This window comes from Laetiporus sulphureus, assembly GCF_001632365.1.
Source record: "Laetiporus sulphureus 93-53 unplaced genomic scaffold LAESUscaffold_40, whole genome shotgun sequence".
Lineage (NCBI taxonomy): Eukaryota > Fungi > Basidiomycota > Agaricomycetes > Polyporales > Laetiporaceae > Laetiporus > Laetiporus sulphureus.
The window spans coordinates 110,756-130,066 of NW_024468549.1; the positions used below are offsets into that span (position 1 = coordinate 110,756).

Genomic DNA, 19,311 nt, shown 5'->3' on the forward strand with positions numbered 1-19,311 from the left:
AGCAATTGGGCAACGGGTACAAGACAACATATACATGAAAGACGCTGGGGCAAATAAGTGTTCCAGCGTTAAAGCGATCTCTCGCAGGCCATCCGCTCAGTGCAAAAGGTCGAATGTATGGTGGTCAGCGAACTTATTAACATAGAATGCACGGTAAAAGTCTAATGAATGATGTTCAGTGAACCCACGCGGAATGCGAGCAGTGCCGAAGACAGGTATCAAATGGGCAGCACGCACGATGGAGTCGATGCGGATCATCGACAGTTGTGGTTTTCGAGCGGCTGTGTAGTCCGGCCGTACAACCCACATTCCGGTACTCTGGTCTGGTGCATCGCCGCAACGACGATACCATCGAATAAGTGCACACGAATATTGAATGCCACGGTACTTGAAGGATGTGAATAGCAGTACGCGTACAATTTCCAAATGATTATGCGTGCCGTCCGCAACTCGCACGAATGCACAGTCAAATCGAGGTGCTGATCCACGCCATTGTGGCGTTGCCCGAATGCGCTCACGACGCATACCGCCGATGCCTGATGGGTCGCTGGGAGCATAGAATGTGGCTGCAGCTGAGTAGTACACATATACGGCATCTTTGATCTCGGGTAACTGATCGAAAGGCACTGGGGCACCCGGTAAAGCCTTGCCGGGATTCAGCTGTTCGAATAAGAAACGTCGGGCAAGCTCAGGAAGGCGTGGTTGATTGATCTCGGCAGCCAATCCTTCGAACGTTCGTGAATGTTTCCGTTCTGTTCCGGATTTCACTCAATGCATATATACCGAGATGGCAAATGTATACGCACGTGCAGTAGCTGCTAGAATGACTGAGTCACGGATTCTTGGCCCTGAAATAGCGCCATCCTCGTCTTTATTTCTGGAGTCCTCCAGTTCCAGCTCTTGTTGTTTCTCTTCAGCTGGGACTGGAGATGTGCTTTGGTCATGTAATGTAAACAAACTAACATAAAAAAATGAACTCACATAGTGCCTTGAGCTCAGCCAACAGACATGAACCTTCAAGCATACCTCGGCTTTCAAAGTCGACGCGTGAGGCTGCAAGCTTGTTCAAACGTTGGTTTGTCAATAACATCTGACCGAGGGCCTTCCACCGACTCGATCGCCGCCAAGGCTTTTTCACAGCTCTGATATGCATCGACTCGGTGATGGAAGAACAGAGTCCATTCGGCGCCCCATACAGCCATATGAGGGGCATGTAGTGGACCAGAGAGTGCTGTCGTGGGAGAGAAAAGCCATTGGGCCGGACACCTGTCGTCTGAAAGATCGTTCGGTATTGATGAAATTGTTTGAGTGAGTCGTCCAATGCCTGTACCGTTCTAGGATTATGCGTATCGCAGCGGGCAATGTAGCAGAATTCCAAGAAGGCACGGATTGCCCGAACCATATCTCTTGGAACGTAATCCGCGATTGCAGGAAGCCATACCTGATGGGAGTTGTTAAAGACGTCTAGAAGAGCCGACAAATAGGCAGACCTTCATTAGCGCTTTGGAATCGTCTCCTGTCCATTGCTTGAAGCCACGGCCTTCTGGGAATCGTCGCAAGCCTGAGAAGGGGGGCACAGCAGCGATGCTAATGCAAGCTTGTCACGTCATGGCCATCAATGGCATGCAAGCGGGCTCACCGTCGGTCAATCTCTGCCATAATGGCTTGTCCTCGAGACTTGCCATGGGTCAATTCAAGATAATCCTCGACCCAGTCTACCAAATGGTCCTTGAAGGTGCCCTTGATTAACTGATGCAGTATATCTGGCGATAACATCTCGTGAATATCTGCGCGAGGAAAGTCGTTGGTGAATGGCTGTGGGTAAAAAGGTTAGCGACAGAAACTAGATATGCAAACAACGAAAGATGATTGGTGAAGTAGAACGTTGAAACCTTGCATGTGCATGATCCTTGCATGACTACGGCTATATCTAGCGCACGAGGAGGCCGCTCAATTGCAGAACGTGCTGATCGCAGCACCTCGCGAAATGAACTCAGGTGGCAATGCAGCGTCGATGGGAGGGCACGAAAAACCATTGGGCTACCGCGGGCATGCCGTTCTGCACATCGCGAACACTGATAGGCTGAAAGACGTCCGCTAAAACCCACGTAAGTATTACGAGTTGACGCTAGCGGAACTTGACACAGGCTCCTCTTTTTGAAGTATGAGGCCATGGAAAGGTCTGAACGCTATTGAAACATGCATCATAGGCACGGCAGAGATAATCGGTTGACCGATACGGGGTGATAGGCCCATTTCATGCTCTATGCTGCGGTAGGGCGAGCAAGCAGCCATTGAATCTGTCCCTCGTTGAAGCTGCGCACGAGCAGAATCTCATCCTTAGAGCTGTCCTTGTGCTTGAGCGCGAGCGTGAAGTTCTTGCTGGGTTGGAAATCCTGGAGGCTGAGGATCGACTCGCGGTCATCGGGCTGCACCTTGTCGTAGTCGGCCGGGTTCGCGTACAATGCGAGCATACCCTGCTTGTTCGAATTTGTCTCGTAGATGTGCGTGAACGACCAGGTGATGATAGCGAGATGCCCAAGAAACGTGATTCAAGTCCAGCGTGCTCGCACGAGGAGCTTTCACTGTAGTTGTAATCATCGATGAAAACCAACTCGATGCCATGGTCGCAGTAGTACGCAGCCATCTGCGGAACAGGGCCATGCTCGCCAGCGACCTGGTTCTGTAAGTTGTTCGCATCGTCGTTCTCAGTGTCGATGGCACCGATCTGACAGTTCTCTGTGCTGAACACAAACAAGAACATCAGACGGGCATGGGTCAAGGAGCAGAGGAAAAATTACGTACGAGAGATGTTCTCAAGATGTCCTCGGTACTTGAGCCAGGGTTCACCAGTGGAGTGTTGTCCGTCGCTACATCGTTCCTGAATGCCTGACCTCCACTCGCATGTTCAAAAGGGGTACTTACTGGAGCTTGATCAGGATGGGGAGGTCCTCAGGAATCTTACCATCCTAGGGCGTGAAGGGCTTCAGCATCTGGAGACGATCGCTCTTCAGGTCGACTGCAACCTGAACACTGGCGCGATCCTTCGGAGGAGGCTGGAAGGCATCCTGTCCGGGATCATAACCTTTGGGCTGGAGCTCCTTATCGACGGGGTCACTGGACACTTGCCATCTGAGCCAATAAGAGTATCCGTGAGGGGGTTGAAGTGGAGGTCACGCGTGAACGCCATCGCAGTCACAATGTCGGGAGAGGTGATGAAACCGTGGGTAGCAAGGTTGGCGTCATTATAGCTGGTAAAGTTATGGTTGTATGACGTGATGACTAGGCAGACACAGAAAAAACGCTTCTGTCCCGAGCGCGTCGAGCAGCTCCGCCTATCGCGTCTTCTTGCCACCGAGCTTCACGCCGCTGCCCTTGAACGCAGGCGTGCGAAGGGATGACGGCGCCGGAGAGGACGTGTGGGCTGTTATAACGGGTGCCGTGTCGTAGCGTTGTGGTACCGGCGCGTAACCTGTGATGCCTCCGCCGAGGTAGCTCCCCGCTCCAGAACCTGCGGATGCAGCGCGTCGTTGTTGCTCCTGGCGCTGCATCTCGAGCTGCTTCGTGTGCTGCTTGAGCTCCTCCTTCGCCTCTGCTTCTCTGTTCTGTGTCCATGGTACGTGTGTGTAGGCGAGACGGAAGAACAAGGCTGGTGCGACTCACCCGCGCGATGATATCCTGGATTCTCTCCTCGTGACTCCCCATCTCGAGAATGTTGCGCACCTGGACGAGGTTGACCTGCTCACGGTAGCCGAGGTTGACGATCTCGTCGAACGCCGAGAAGAGCTCGAACGTGTTCTTGAGGATCTCGCGCTGCTCGGCGCTGCGGCACATGTCCGAGACGAAGCGAGCGAATAGGTGGAGCGTGTCGATGTTCCTGGAGGATATTAGACGCCTTGTTGGTGATGAAGAGGATGTAGAGGTCCTCGAGCGGCTGGTAGACATAGCGAACATCCTCGGTATCGACAGATGTGTGTTGGATGCCAGTAGGGATGAGCTTGGGGAAGGAGGCGAGGAGCGAGTCAATGCGCGCTCGCGTCATGTCGCGGAATTGCCGTGAAATGACGGCTGCAGCATCAGTTAGCTAGAGGATGGAAATGGTGCGCGTATACGTACCTTTCCCTCCTTTCGTGCATATCGAAGCAGCAAGAACTACCTGGATGCCACTTGTGAGACTTCAACCTGCACGGACCTGGGTGAGACGCACCATTGCTTGCTCTCTTCCCCTGTGAGCATGAACACTTGTTCAAGATCCCCCTAAGCGTTCTGCAAGTCGCTCGGATTGTTTAAACCAGAGATGTGGCCGCACAGAACGAGAGACTGAGACACGTCTGTATGGGAACAGGCGCCCATTGTCTGCGCTCCTAGACGCCGGCGACCTCCATCGTTTGTGCGATTGCCACGACACTCTTTGTAATGACCACTGACTGTGTCACAACGAGCTGCTGTTCATTACTGTCTAACTCCTGACTGACTTGCTTGGCCTCTTTGCTGACATCGTCGAGGCCAGGCGTCCGATGTCACTGTTGGTGCTCCATCCATCGCCTAGAACCTCTTGCGGCGCTATGACCTGCTCAGCGGATACCGCCAACCGATGGGTACAAAGAGCCGACGGATCACTTGCTACAGACTATTCGTTGATCTGTGCACCAAGATGGATTTCAACTTCACTGCTGCCTGAGGAACCAGTACTCACTGGAATTCTTCTCCCTCTTCCTGATGTCCTGTCTGTCCCATTGACCAATGCAGGGACCGCATGCATTCACGGGAATGAGATCACCAATCTCTTCGAACGTCGCAATCTGGCCGTCACGATCAATGGTCGCGCGAACCTGCTCGGATCCCGTAGACTTGCTCTTTGCATTCAATTTGTGATCTGCGGCCTCGTGGGCAATCGACGCGGTGTTGTTCATGTCCTCATATGACTAATTCGTGCAGGAACCAATGAGAGAACCTTGAGCTCAGCAGGCCAGCCATTCCTCACAGCAGCCTCCTTGAACTTCGAGATCGGCGTAGCCAAGCCGGGAGTGAAGGGACCATTGATGTGAGGCTCAAGCTCGGACAGGTTGATCTCGATGCGCTGGTCGTCGCGTTCAGGTAGTCGACCATGCGGTGGTTGAAGAGGAGCAGACTCGTCATCGCACCAATCTCGGCACCCATGTTGCAGATCGTTGCCATACACGTGCAGAAAAGTGACTCAGGACCGGAACCTTGTACTCGACTATGGCACGAGTACCACCCTTGATAGTGAGAACGCCTGTGACCTTGAGGATGACATCTGCGGGGGAGGATTAGCACATGGCGGTGACATGGATTCAAAATGCTTACCTTTGGGGGGTCGTCCAGCCGTTGACCTTGCCGACGAGATTCACACCGATGATGTAATGGCACCTGAACTCCCAGAGAATCCCAGCCATGGCGCGGACGTCCACGGCATCCGCACCATCGACACCGCAAGCAAGCATACCGTGACCACCCGCGTTCGGCGTGTGCGAGTTCGGAGTACTGACCATAAGTCCACCAGGGAGTGTATAGTTGTCAAGGATGATCTGGTGTATGATGCCAGAGCCGGGGCTTCCAACAACCGAGACCGTACTGCTGGACGCATCAGAGGCGGATCGTTGGACGGTTAGGAGGCATGCGCACCTTGGCAAGAAGTCGTTAATCTGCTTGTTGGTGCCAATCGCATGCGCGAGATCCTTGGGGCAACAGACCTGGACCTCAATCAAGTGGTCACAGTGGACGATAGTGGGGATGGCGGCAGTGTCCATGCCGGCTGACATAAATTGGAGGACAGCCATCTGCACACATGATGTGATGGCAACCTTCTAGCTTTGTCCTCTGGTACCGCGGTGGCGTCCTGGCACGCAACTCGCTGTAGGGAACGAAGTGAGCGATCGACAGGGACGACGGAGAATGCACGCACGTCAGGATGGAGCTTGAGGTAGCTCTAGCTGCAAGCTATGTCCTGGTAATGCAGGTCGTCGAGATGACAGTATTACAATCTTTGGGTAAGGATGAGGAGTAACCAGAAGCGGTGCCGTTGACGGTGTAGTATTGACGGCGGTTGGATCGGAGAAGGTGACACGGAAGTGTAGACTCTGCGCAGACGCCGTCTTTGTGGCTGAGGCGCCGAGGATGCCACGCCAAGCGCAGTGACTTCCCCAGAGCCTGTTACGACCTCAGGATTCCTCGCACATAGTTCATGTTTCTTGACTTGGATCATGCACAGCGATTCAATGAGCATGCGTGGTAGCAGTGAGTATTGCTACAGTCAACCAGATCTTGACTAGTTGATCTCTGTGCAATAGCAGTGCAACGAGGCAGATTGCGCTCGACTCGTTGTTTGCTAGGAAGCGGAAAAAATAGAAGAATTGGAGAGAAGATGGACGCACCACAATATCGCCGACAAGACCATATTCGACCCATAGCTCTCCTAGCTCCAGCGCACGAACAAGCGTCTCCGTGTGGTTGCGAGATCTGCGTCCATTATTGCTGCCGTCAAGGTCAGTATTCCTTGCTGTGCATCTTGCAGACGAATTAATGGTGATCTAAAACAGATTGCTGGACACTTACTTGGGGCACCAGCCTTGCACGATACATGCCAGAAGCGCTTGCTCGGGATAATCAGCGATATATGGCCCCAATCCGTAGATCACCCGTCTGAAGTGATTATCGGCACACCGAACCACACGCGGAGTTGTCATGTACGGTTTGAGGTCACGTAGGATTCTTGCCAAGGATGAATGGAATAACTGCCGGCGATATTTCCGAAATAGTGGGTCATCAGCATATTCCTTGTCGGCTGTGGACTGATTCAGCATGAGAGGTGGTCAGAGAATCAGAGTCTCTTCAAACCTTTTGGAATGGCAAGGAACCCTAGCAACATGACAGCATCTCGATGTGCACGCCGCACGCTATTGTGAGGATTACCCGTACTCATATATATCGGATAATACTCATTTTGGCCAGTAGCGACAGATACCGTCGTCTTATCGCTTCCGAGGATGATAGGTACGAACGCTGCGCCGTGAGTTCTCTTGTCTGCCGTTATGATATCCTTTAACACCGACCTTCAATAACAGATTCCCTAGCATGTGCATACGATTTGGAAATGAGTGCGTACCGCTTGTTTCCAGGCCCAATCCCCGGACATAAAATCCTTTAATTGCCGTTCGCCATGCAGAAACTCGCGAAATGGGGCGTAATCCATTTCTCGGTCGAAGTCAACGTTGCCTACAATGCGATCGGCGACTGCGAGGGGGTTACGGAACCAAACGTCTGACTTGGCCGTCATCCATGTAGGTACTTCACCATCAGGCAGCTCCCCTTGATATGACATACTGAAGCTCTCCCATTTCACGTCGCCTAATGCTGTCGCATCAATTGTGTGATACAGATCTGTCGTGTTCGTAAATGGTGGATGATCACCATGCTTGACTAAGCTTGCCGCCCACAGATTGAGTAATATGTCAATGTTACCCGCTGACATCTGCTCGCGTTTGAACAGGAATTCAGCGGTCTCGAATCCGATGCGGCTGCCATATGGAGCCCAGTCATCTGAGGCTCTAGGCTCATGAGGAGGCGGAGGCACGTTCGGAGGTAGAAATCTTCCAGCTTTGTCGCATGGTCTCGCTTGCAGGTGAATAGGTCATGAACAGTCAGCTGTCAAGCCTTTAAGTTCACATTTCAAGCGAGATCGCTCACCATCCAGATACGGATGATAATCCCGAGTCAATCCATCCACTTCCACTTCGACACTGCATTCAGAAGACATGTTGTCCTCACAAGGCCACTCCGAAGACGTCTCGGAGCTGTACTGTAAGTCGTCATCAGAATCACTTGTTCCTTCGAGTTCGTCTGACAAAGTCACACGATAGCGATGTTGATTGGCCAGTCTCGAAGCGAAATCTTGATCGCTCCCTCGATAAAATGCCTTCTCTGGTTGTCAATGCAACGTGAGTATAGATGATGCTGTCTTCAAACTGCGATGCTTTGCTTACCATGAAGATCTCTTGTACTCCCCACAGTCTCTTCAATAGAGTCCTCATTGACACCACCATCAGATAACGTGCCGTCTTCCCCATCAGATCCAAGGTCGCGATTGTCAGACAAATCTGAGCCAACGTCTGACATTGGCTTCGGAGGTTCCATGTCCATGTTCAAGTGCCCGTAATTTGTATCAATCTCATCCTGTTCCCCTGCTGAATGAATGGTTGACTCCTCATTACAGTGTTTCGAGAGGTCAGATAGACTCTTGAGTGCAGTTTCAGTTTCGTTGCTCTTGATCTGTGAAACACGGCTGGAACGCACATCATTGTGCTTGTAGGTGTGGGTCGTACTTTGTGTATGTGATATGCGACTGTGCTGTGTGAGTCCCGACTTGTTCTTGAACCGCCGTAGGCACCCCGGAACATCGCATAAATACGGATATATGGTAAGCATGGAGGTTAGTGTCACCGTCTGAGCTGATGGCTTGATTCCAGAACATGAACACATTGTTTGACGCGTTCATATCATGTAAGTCACGGAGCTTTGTAAACTGCATTCCCAGGTATGGTGACGGAGATCATGTTCATTTCAGAACTATTGCCGAGCACGCAATCCACTCGCAACCTTTTCAAGTTCAATTTTGAACTTCAACCACCACGACAGACGTTGTCCGCATTGCTCTCCCACTATCTGCTCATGTCGTCAGCACCAGTTCATCGTACACGTGCTACAAACGCCCTCAAGCATCCTGGGCTTGTCGTTGCGTCTACTCCACGACGGACCACGGCGCAAGTGCAAGCTGACAAAAAGCGTGAGGACCTGAAGAAACAGATGAAGGTTGACAAGAGGAAACGAGCGATAGAGGCAGTTGCTGAGGTAGAGGCCCAGATGGAAGAAGAAGATGAGCATGTGAAAGCAAAGCGCATCACGAAGCGTGTCGCCACAGGTACATATGGTTCATATTTGCATATATTCTGATTACGAATTCACTAGAACCTTCAGCAAAAAGCAAAGTAAAGACGAACACCTCGAAGGCACTGGCAAGTAAGAAGACGGGCAAGGGCAGTCTGACTGAGCCAGAGTCCGACCTCACTGATCTGCCCTCCGAAGATGAGCCACCTCCCAAGAAATCGAAGAAGGATTCTGGTACCAGAGTGGTCATCGAGCAAGCTCGTCTTGAGCTTCTGCATCACAAGCTATCATCAAGCGAAGATATTGGCTCTGAGATGGCCACCATTGAACATCCAGGTGCGCAGATGAAGGCCTCAGCTAGTTATAAAGCGTATGTATGAATGTCTCCACCTGTCGGTGCATGTACTTATTGCGAGAGCTAACAGACGCCTGCCTACACATCATGCGGCTTTGAAGAAGTTTTCTGGAGAATATCCGGCGAGTTGGAAGCCACCTTTTGTTGGATCACACTCAAAGGATCGTGCGCTCTTGTCTAATGTAGCGGCTGCCTCTCAGAATCATCCGATCAAGCTCGGTGGTTCCATGACTGATCCCACACTTAAGACGGACTTCTTGAAAGATGTGTCATTCGACAAGCTATCGCAAGCTGAGCATCATAGCAAACGGCAGAACGATCGAGTCCTTGTGCGAGATAGAGGTTTTGCAAGCGAGTCTGATGAAGATATTGAATGCTTCGCTGCCCTGTCCAGTCCTGTGAAAGGTCCGAACACGCGGCTCACACACAAGGTAAAGCATTTGTTTTTTACGACATTCATCATGCGACAATCTAGCTGCTCACAAATATTCGTAGAATATGATCAAAATAGATGACGTTGATGATATTGATGCGACCCCATTCGCGAAGCCATCCGCATTTAAGGTTTGCCTTCCCACCTAATCTTCTGCGATTTATTGACAGAGTCTACCGCACATTTATTCAGTTCAAATCCTTTAACAGTCAAGAAGTGGCCGACGTAGATGACACACCTCAACCCATACGTACGCGCAAGACACGAGACGTGAGTAGAATTGTCCAGTTAGACTGACAGCATCACTTCACGCAAACTTCAGACCTACGTGAACGTTGAAGATACAGTGACAAGAGAAGCTCCCTCCGTCATCAAGACAGAGCCGTCAGACACTGCGATAATGAATCGATTACGTCCAAGTCGTCAAGTTGGAAAAAGCAAGACGTCTGACCTGCCTGATGGTGCAAATACCAATGGACGGTGGTATCGTGTCTTTCTCCCCACTCTTCGTCGCTACGCAGGAACACTTGTGAATCCGTGGATCATTAAGGATGAAGATTTCATTCACGCACTTCAGATGATCTGGAATGCCATATACGGCAAGGCGGCTTCTTATACGGTTGTCTGCAATGACCATGTCTTCAAACTCGTATGTCCTCACTTGCGATCAACCAGTTTTTAGTCACAAAATAACTGCTGTCGTAATTACAGGCTACGCAGCGCCTCAGTGAATGGCGCAGTGGCTTTGGACAAACTGCTCTGCGCCTGCTCGACACCTTCTTTGCTGACGACAAGGAGAACCTCTACAACACTATTGAGGATCGTCGTGACTTTGCAGAGTATATGCTATCCAAGCTTCGCTTCACATACGAGCATGCAGAAGGGAACAATAAAGCAGTGAGTGATTGTCAATTATTTCGACTTCAATGCCAATAACGAGTGTATTTTTTAGGAGTGGACGGGCCTTTACCAATCTGTATTCATACTGCGACTGCTGGCTTATCACTACACCCACATGAAGGATGCTATCGATGTTCCCGGTCTTACAGGTATGCGAAGACATGAGGATTGTCCTATTGGTGCGATTGCCATGTCCTCTGCCGCCGTACGTAACTTGCATTATCTGCCACCCGAAAATGGCACTATATGAAAGCGAGGCTGATAACAATGTAGACTTACCGTGCGCTGTTGCTATGGGTCAAGGGCGATATGGCATTGGAAAATGGCAAGGGGATATTGCTCAAAAGCATGAATGTTGCTACCGGTGATGCAACGAATAGCGAAACTGCCTTCAGTGAAGCGAAGTATGGAACGTGCACAGTCGGGTATGCGGAGGCAGCACGAAAACTTGGTATCATAAAGCCGAAGAAGATGACTCGCATTGTCGAGCGTGCGATGAAGATAGCATTCGCTGGCAAGTCCATCGGACGAAGGGAAATCATCACCATTGATGATTCTGATCTCGATTCTGACGAAGATCCATCAAAGCTTGTCGACCTTGGTCCTGACAGTGACGCAGAATAGATGGTGTCGATATCAAACTGTCTGGTGAGTTCTCTGATGCCATCGTCACATGGTGTGTCATTCTGAATTCATATTGTTATATTTGTAGTGCATCACTCGTACGATGCTGTTGGGTGATTTGTAGCTTAAGTACTTGTGGCGTGCTTTTCACCGAGTTGTCTGTTTCGATGATATGCTTTCTCTGTTCTCTGCGCTTTTCTGCCTGCACCACATCTTGTAGACTATTGCGCTGATTGTGTTCTGCTATACCTGCTGAATTTATGTGATTTGGCATCTCTTGTGGGCTTTTGGTCAAGCCAAATGCTTATACGAAGCCGCAGACTTATATGTCTTTTTTGCTGGTAAACAGATCAAGCCAGCTCGAAAGTACTTGTACAAGTGATAAAGTAGCCCTCCAAGACCAATTACAGATATCACAAGCATCCAAGGGCATCACAAGACTAGGGGACCTCCTTTCATCTGACGTGCTTGGCGGTTCTTTGTAGCTTGAATAATCACCAAAAAAGCCATCAAAGTCAATTTTAATTTTCCTGATGGATATGCCACGAACCTTCATCGATCGGTTCGATTACGTGAGATGGTTCAATGTACGATTCCCAAACCGTTGTAGCCCGTGACCCATAAATGTACCGAAAATGCTTTCCGTCGCCAAGGATCGTTGAGTCCTTTGGTCCATTTATGAGTGTCTCGAGTGCGGTTTTGGTCCACTTATGGATGTGTCACAGCTCGATACGTAGATACACAACGTTGGCAATAGAAATAACTGGAGTCTATACTGTAAGAACTTCCTCAGATGCGCGACCGCCCACCCAAAGCTCCGTCTTGACCTCGCTTGGACCCTTTGCGGCATGCATCTTGCACTTGGCCTTGTGCCAGTCGGTCCTTCGTTACATCATCGAGCGGTACGCTACTTATCGGCAGCTAGGATGTAAGCGATCAGTAACAGAACAGCGACCCTCGAGGAGTAAGATACAACATGATTCATGATCCTTGGTGCACGCTTTGCTTGCTCCGCCCAACTGAAACGGCATTTTCTTCGCCATGGAATCTCGTAATCTGCGCATCATCCTTCTTTACACACTGTGCAGTGGCTTTCGCTCCAAATTGTCACTGTTTATTGAAGAGTCCTTTGAACTCCGGTCAATCGGCGAGCCGATTCTCGTAGATGCGACTTTGGCCTGTACTTGTATGAGAAAATGACCTTTATTGAAATCACTTAACTCAAAGTGCTTTACGTTGAGGAACAATTATCAATATTCGAGGCAACATGCTATAAGTAAGCGTAGACTTCGACGCAAAATTGAATGATCGTACGGCCCGACGCCACCACGTGATCGCGTTTCAATACCGAAACGCGGTTGTGGCGCATGGTGCGTATAAAATAGCTATCTCGTGGCGCGGCAGGATCAGCGCATATATAATATCTCGCGGCTTACTTGCCAACACCTGCGAAAGACGATCGGGCTGCTGAAGTTCGGAAATGAACAGATCCGGTTTCGAATGCGTACAAGCAACGACCAGCCCGCCATTGATTGCATAATTCTACAGCGATCGCAGGGTGGCGGCCGTAATATACTACATGATCATCCATCGGGCTCCAGATGCCGTCGGCAATACTAGCCATTCAAATATTCACGCTTCATGATGCGCCGGCATCTATGAGAAGGTGGTGGATTTGAGATGTATATCAGCCGAGGGTACGATTAACCGAGATCCGTACACGGACCCATAAATATAAACACACCACAGCCATGTGTTCCATGTGATGTGGCCGAGATGGTTAGGAACGACAAACACCAGAAAAAGCATGCAAGGGAAGACAAGCAGGCATATGCGCATCACATTGGGGTAGGCAGAATGGATGGTCATGTAACACAACGTGACACTTCGCAAAAGAGATCAACGTATCACATCGCAACATTGCACACAATGATATCCCTTCATACCGAGGCGTGAGCCTCGACGCCGATGACACTAACATTTCTCTGCGACAGAATCCAATCAGCATCCCAGGTCAAAAAGCCCACATCACAAAGGCGTCACCTACCTTTCGCGGGCACTCCTCCGTCAACCTCTGACATCCCCACACTTTCACCTCCTCGAGCTCTTTACACTTCTGCAATAGCTCTTTGACGACCCAATTGTCCACCTCCCTGCAGAACCCGATATCTAGTCTTCTCAAGCCCGGTGCGCGGGCAGCGATCTGTTGTAGTGCCGCCTGCGGCACCGCCTTCCAACCATTCACATTCAGATTGGTCAACGACGCCCCAGAATGTGACAGAAGAGCAAGGAGCGCATCACCAGTGAGCTCCTGGTCCCTCGAGAAGTCGGCCAAGCGCAGCTCTGGGTTTGACCAAGTGTTGAAGAACTCCGCGACGCCGGCATCGGTCAGCTCGGGAGTATTTACGAGCACTAAGGAGGCGAGCTGCTTTGTATAAGGCTTCAGCCCTTTGAAGAGGAATGCATCGCCGATGTTGACATTCCCGGATAGGTCGAGATGCTTGAGCGAACCAGCAATGATGGACATCAGATCGATCAGCGCTGCTTCACTCAGTGTTTGAGCGTTGCCAGGGTACGATAGGTCCAAGTACGTGAGGGACGCCGCGAGAGCCTTCATATGCCCGAGGAATGCGTTGTCCAACTTGCCTACCTCTTTGAGCCGGAGCTGTCGCAGTCCTGAGCAATTTTCAGCCAGTGTCCGCATGCATTCGAGATCAAAGCGCGGGCTCTGGGTGATGAGGAAGCTCTCGAGTGCTGGATGTGCCTTGAAGAAGGTCTGCCAGGCGGGGGCCTTCACGAGGAAGGGCCCAAGGAGTTCGAGGCGCCGCAGCTGCGGTAACGATGTGCACCATGCATCAATTACCGAGTCATCCATGCGGCCGCAGAGATCGAGGCGCAGATGTGTCAAATTGGGATTGAGAAAGGCAAGTGTGCATAACGCTGGAGGAACGAGGTCTGCGGGTGTTTTTAATACTCGGAGTTGTAGATAGATCGTGGGGAACGCACTAGTCACATCGTACAGAACGAGTTCTGTGCTTTGGACATCATAGAACAGAGTGGCATTCTGTGGCGTACTGCAGAAACTCTTAGAGAGATGTCACACTTCAATAGCGGTAACAGTACTTACAGGCTCCTGTTCCTAGAGATAGCCTTTGCAATCTCGTCCATGTTGAGACGTCCGATATCCCCCAGCGCTTCAACGTCATCGATATGGTCACTAATGAGCTTCAGCGAAGATACCGATTAGGACCTGCGTAGACCTGTCCGACACGTCGATGACACACCTGGATACACATCGAAGCCAAGCTGGGAAACCGTCTCTCTTCAAAGCTCACGACGACACGTTTATCCGCAGGAACTTTACGTTTCCGAGGTACAGCCGGCTTCTTGAACGGATCTGCCCCACTCGCCTTCGTGCACGGGTGGCACAACCACCCAGGTGGCGGATTTGCGGCAAGCGTATACTTAGTCTATCGCCCAACCCACCGCATGTCATCCTTCGCTCGATGGTTGAACCAAGCAGAACAGCACGTACAACTGTGAACTGCTTGCCGCACTTTGCACATTCTTCGAAGCTCCCAACGGGCGGTTTAGGCAGGTCTCCCTTCCACATGCGCGACAACGCGGTATACGGGTCTTTATCCGAGTCCTGGTAGTCGTCATCGTCGTCTGCTCCTTTCTTCGTCGCTTTGGATTTGCCCTTCCCTTTCGCCTTGGAATCGGCCGCTTTGGACGCCTTGCGCTTCTTAGACGAAGGCATTTCGTCTTCGTCCAGGTTGTCAGAATTGTACTCTTCCCCTTGCTGCAGTGCAGATTCGTCTGATGCATGCCGATGCCTGACAAAAGCCTTCACGCACCTCAGTCTCATCCTGCTCTACGTTAGCTGTGGCACCCTGCCCAGCATTGCTAGGACCTGAGACAGCTTCCTGTGCAGCCGCCTCCCTCGTCCGCACCCGGCGTGCGATGGTTGTCGGAGTGATACCGGATTCCTACGCGACGCGTCGGTGCTGTAACAGAAACTTTATGGCATAGTACTTACGCGGAGGAACTCTGTGAGGGCCGACGTAGGTCCTCGGACATTATTTCTGCGGCTCATCTCAAGGTAGGCCTTTTGGCGGACGAAAGTGCTTTGATGCGGAACGTCGTCTTGCACGACAAGGTGGCTTTTGTCGGGCAGACGCCCGCTAGCGCGTCTCATTAGTGCCAAATAAGCCATCACAAGGTCGTCTCCTCACGCCACAACCGCGATGTTGTGGCCACTGGCCACCGCCACAGTGACTCGAGTCCCGCTCCATCTTGCAGACACAGCTCCAGCAGTGTGACGTGCGGTGAAATTATTCTATATTGACTCACGGGTGCATGAACTGATCTCGAGGTTCTCAACCCTCGCTTTGCGTCAATTGGTCGCACGGAATTCTCTATTTTGACGATAAATTTGTTGTCTCGCGCTTACTACCTCACCCTCCAGCACGGTAAACATGCATCGTATCAGACGGCGAGCGACCGCATTTATTTACCTTTAATTGTGTCAATGAAGAGTGCGGTCGAAGCCATGCGGTCTCAAGGCGGATACAAGTACACAGGCCATAGGCGCCGCCGTCCTAGTGATCTCTCGTTCCCGATGGCTTCACTCGCGCGTATATATCGGTGATCCTCCCAAGAGGACAGAATGATTCTCGTGTGGGTGCAACGAACGGAATTGCCCTTTCACATCGATGATATAACAACCAGGGTGCGGATGTTTCGGAACTATAGTCCCGAACCATCGAAGCATTCTGTTGAATGGATAGTAAAGCCGAGGAGTGAACTTGTCGCTACAAATGAGAAATCATGGTATTTGATTCGTCTGGTGAGTACATCCTGCATAGGACCAGGAGGAAGCCACGCATGACTCAAACCTCATTATTAGTCCTCGAGAGGCAGAAAGAGTGGGTGTATCGTCCTATGATGTACAGTCATCAGATTGAACACTGCGACGAGCACACGTAACGAGACATCGTATCTATGTCTATTGATTATGATATCCATTCCGCTGAAGACCACAGATCGCGCCATGGTCAATGCATGCAATGAATATAATTCCTGGATTGCGATGTCCCCTGAGGACCTGAGGGCCCATCCTCATTGAGAAGCATCCATTCTCGGAACTGCGAGCTTCGCAGTCCATATGTGCTACGCCTCAGCGGTCAATCTTCTCACAGCAGCATGTGCAAGCTCCGCGCACTCTTTTCGACTCCTTGGCAGAGAGTTGGACTTGATGATGTGCCGACCTGTACTCCTACTTGTTGAAGTCTTCAGGTATCTTTACTAGTCTAACGTGCATCCGTACCATCTTTTCTGCTAATCCCTAATATTTCCTGACCCCTGTCCCATTAGCTCATCAGCTTCCGCTCCCATGGTTTAGCGCGGCAATTGACTGCGCATCCATTCATCCTGTTCAAGAGATACGTCGCCACACGCATCGCAGATCGCATGAGGTAAGTAGGCCATCATGATGTGTGGTTCGATGGCTCTCACGTCAGATCCTCGGCTTATGAAATCTCCGACGCGCAGTAGGTTTTAGACAGCGGTATCTATGCTATGCGTCAATCATGATCACGCAAGGTCCGACTTACATATCCCCGCAAAGTATCCGGATAGTGAGACTCACGTCATCGTTTCGTGTTTCATCATCGACCTTCCAAATGCATGCCAACCGCCCAACCTTCAGATTTCAAGGCTTATTGCCAGCCTAGATTACGGCTAAGCACAAGATATTCTGTGCTGTGAGTGGTTGGTCTATCCACACTTTGACGAGATGTCAACTACTCTTGCGTTTGAAACGGCTCTCTGGATGCATCAAAGGCGGCCGCGCTATGCTATTTGAAGCTCGATGCATTCGTCACGAAGCTTTCGTACAGAGTGTGGGATATGTGGTCTGCAGCTAGCAACTGACGCTGCGCCTTCTATAAAACCCCGTTCACCCCTCCCGTCGCATGCGCTTAAAGCTCCGAGTTTGACATTAATTTGCCTTCGACTGTCATGGACGTCTCCTCCTTTCACTTAGAAGGCGAAATCAGTAATTCTTCCCCAGTCAACTCTAAGGTGCCGCAAATGAGAAGCGGACCTTGTGCCGAGTATGTTCAGCGTCGCATATTCCGTCGTACATCCATATTCTGATCTGTTGTCAGGAAATCTGCGGTTGCTGATCACAATGATCCGCCTCCTACTCGGTCTACGCACCCTCACAGAGGACGGCTGAACGTTCTGAGATCGTCTGCGACTTCCGCCGATAAACAGGCTCATTCTCCCCCACTCGTTGCAACGCCCAACGGAAAAGGCGTATATTCTCATACGGCTACACCTATGCATGAACATACGCATTCTATACCGTCGCATACAGCATCTAACGAAGAATCGCAATGCCCTCCTGGATCGTTGGGATCCCATAAAGGGTCAGATCCTCCGACGACAGAGACAGCTCGGGAAAATGCGAAGTCCACTCCTTCTGCACAAGATATACAACATGATAAGGATGACATTGCATGTGATCGATGCAAAGCCACGAAGGATGGGAGAAAGCTTGTAGTTTGTCTTGATGGCACTAAGAACCAGTTTGGGTTAAAGGTGTGTTCGAGATTGTCGGACATCTTTTCTTCCGGACTTATGCCTGGCCACGCAGAACACGAATGTCGTGCAGATCTACGCTCGTATTGAGAAGAACGATAAACAGCTCACGTATTACAACAGCGGCATTGGTACATACGCCAATCCCTCGCGCCATTTCTCCTGGGCGCTCATCAAGACATGGTATTCGAGCACGATAGACCTAGCAATAGCATGGTTAGACGCATTTCGAATTGTGAGCTCTCTCCTACTAACAATCCCATCAGGGACTTCCAGAAAATCATACTTGCTGCATACCGATGGTTATCGGAACATTATAGGCCAGGAGACCAGATTTTCCTCTTTGGTGTGTCCATTTCCATCGAGTCGCATATATGGTCTACAGCTGCTCGTCAGGATTTTCTCGTGGTGCCTATCAGGCGCGAGTCTTGGCCGGGATGATAGAGACAGTACGTTTTTTTCCTATCGAGCATCCAGACTGGTTTCGAATGCGATACATATTCAGGTTGGACTTATATTCCCCGGAAACGAAGAGCAGATTCCATTGTGAGCTATCATCTGTTATTTGTCTACAATTTGATGGCGTGATCTTTCAGTGCGTACGAGCTGTATGCGAATGAGCCTGAAGAAACGACGATTGCACAGTATGTAACATCTAATAAAGTAATGTCGTTTGATGCCGAGGACTTTGACCCATGACATCATCGTAGAGATAAGAGCCTGGCAGGTCGATTCAAGCGCACATTCTCACATCCAGATGTCCACGTACACTTCATTGGTGCTTGGTGAGCGAGCATGCGCTGTGAGAGAGCCGGCGTTCTCTGACACTACACATATAGGGATACAGTCTCGTCGGTTGGCATTACACGACCAAGGTATTTGCCCAACATACGAATCGTTAGGCACGTGTGTTACTTTCGACACGCTCTTGCACTTGACGAACGGCGGGTCAAGTTTCCTCCGGAGGACGTGATGCGTCTCCCGCGAGAGGTGTATCTCGGAACAAGTAGCGAAGAATCCTTCAGCAGGAATAAGGCCCAAACCCCTCGTGGTCCCGCAACAAAGAGTGACATAGACGGACTGTTCGTACCGGATAACAACAGTGATGATGGTGATGGAGAAAGGACCCTCGAGCGAGTGAAAGAAGTATGGTTTGCTGGATGTCATTCGGATGTGTACGCACTTCTCAGATGGTCTTCGCTGCTGCACTGTGTCCGACCGACTTCACAGAGGAGGTGGGAACGAACAAGACGAGAAGCTATTAATGGACGGGATATCTGCGCTGTGGATGGCGAATGAAGCACGCCTCGCAGGTCTGATCTTTGCTCCCTCTGCATTCAAAGCGGAGCCAAACCAGTTCAAAACACAGCAAGTCACAGAGTCGTTAGATTGGAGATGGTGGATTTTGGAGCTCTTACCTGGAATGAGTAGTGAAAGCGACTTAGCAATCCGTCGTCACCGGTCAGCAAACCTCCATAATCTTGTAGCA

At 50.6% G+C, this 19,311-nt stretch overlaps 4 protein-coding genes across 4 annotated transcripts; 2 read left to right on the top strand and 2 right to left on the bottom strand.

Moving 5' to 3' along the window:
• Positions 1-96: 96 nt before the first annotated feature.
• On the bottom strand, positions 97-8,160 carry LAESUDRAFT_738265 (uncharacterized protein; the record flags this gene model as incomplete). The annotated part of the gene is made up of 10 exons (XM_040910872.1): positions 97-752; positions 807-885; positions 989-1,441; positions 1,491-1,587; positions 1,640-1,815; positions 6,396-6,528; positions 6,577-6,805; positions 6,859-7,060; positions 7,127-7,635; positions 8,004-8,160. The coding sequence occupies 10 exons, from the start codon at positions 8,158-8,160 to the stop codon at positions 97-99; spliced, it is 2,691 nt and encodes an 896-aa protein (XP_040761121.1).
• A 329-nt stretch (positions 8,161-8,489) lies between these two features.
• Positions 8,490-11,216, top strand: LAESUDRAFT_716212 (uncharacterized protein; the record flags this gene model as incomplete). Its single annotated transcript, XM_040907229.1, has 10 exons — positions 8,490-8,520; positions 8,555-8,938; positions 8,986-9,240; positions 9,446-9,690; positions 9,755-9,823; positions 9,885-9,962; positions 10,015-10,341; positions 10,404-10,589; positions 10,645-10,797; positions 10,866-11,216. The coding sequence occupies 10 exons, from the start codon at positions 8,490-8,492 to the stop codon at positions 11,214-11,216; spliced, it is 2,079 nt and encodes a 692-aa protein (XP_040761122.1).
• A 1,669-nt stretch (positions 11,217-12,885) lies between these two features.
• Positions 12,886-15,380, bottom strand: LAESUDRAFT_683883 (RNI-like protein). Its single transcript, XM_040905840.1, has 8 exons — positions 15,256-15,380; positions 15,074-15,205; positions 14,752-15,018; positions 14,501-14,686; positions 14,344-14,441; positions 14,223-14,290; positions 13,264-14,171; positions 12,886-13,201 (listed from the first exon to the last, which is right to left on the bottom strand). Exons 1-8 carry the CDS (start codon positions 15,310-15,312, stop codon positions 13,157-13,159), a joined length of 1,761 nt encoding a protein of 586 aa, XP_040761123.1. The 5' UTR covers positions 15,313-15,380; the 3' UTR covers positions 12,886-13,156.
• A 2,388-nt stretch (positions 15,381-17,768) lies between these two features.
• On the top strand, positions 17,769-19,242 carry LAESUDRAFT_619831 (uncharacterized protein; the record flags this gene model as incomplete). The annotated part of the gene is made up of 10 exons (XM_040903257.1): positions 17,769-17,822; positions 17,878-18,038; positions 18,089-18,168; positions 18,219-18,271; positions 18,328-18,368; positions 18,419-18,466; positions 18,542-18,607; positions 18,662-18,798; positions 18,898-18,995; positions 19,078-19,242. Coding segments are annotated over 10 exons (903 nt in total), but the record flags the coding sequence as incomplete, so codon positions are not given.
• Between the last annotated feature and the right edge of the window lie 69 nt (positions 19,243-19,311).

Coding starts and splice junctions, on each gene's coding strand:
- LAESUDRAFT_683883 (XM_040905840.1), bottom strand. CDS start 15,312: ATGAGCCGCAGAAATAATGTCCGAGGACCTACGTCGGCCCTCACAGAG. Junction 15,206..15,255: donor CCCTCACAGAGTTCCTCCGC/GTAAGTACTATG, acceptor CGCGTCGCGTAG/GAATCCGGTATCACTCCGAC. Junction 14,172..14,222: donor CGTTCTGTACGATGTGACTA/GTGCGTTCCCCA, acceptor AAACACCCGCAG/ACCTCGTTCCTCCAGCGTTA.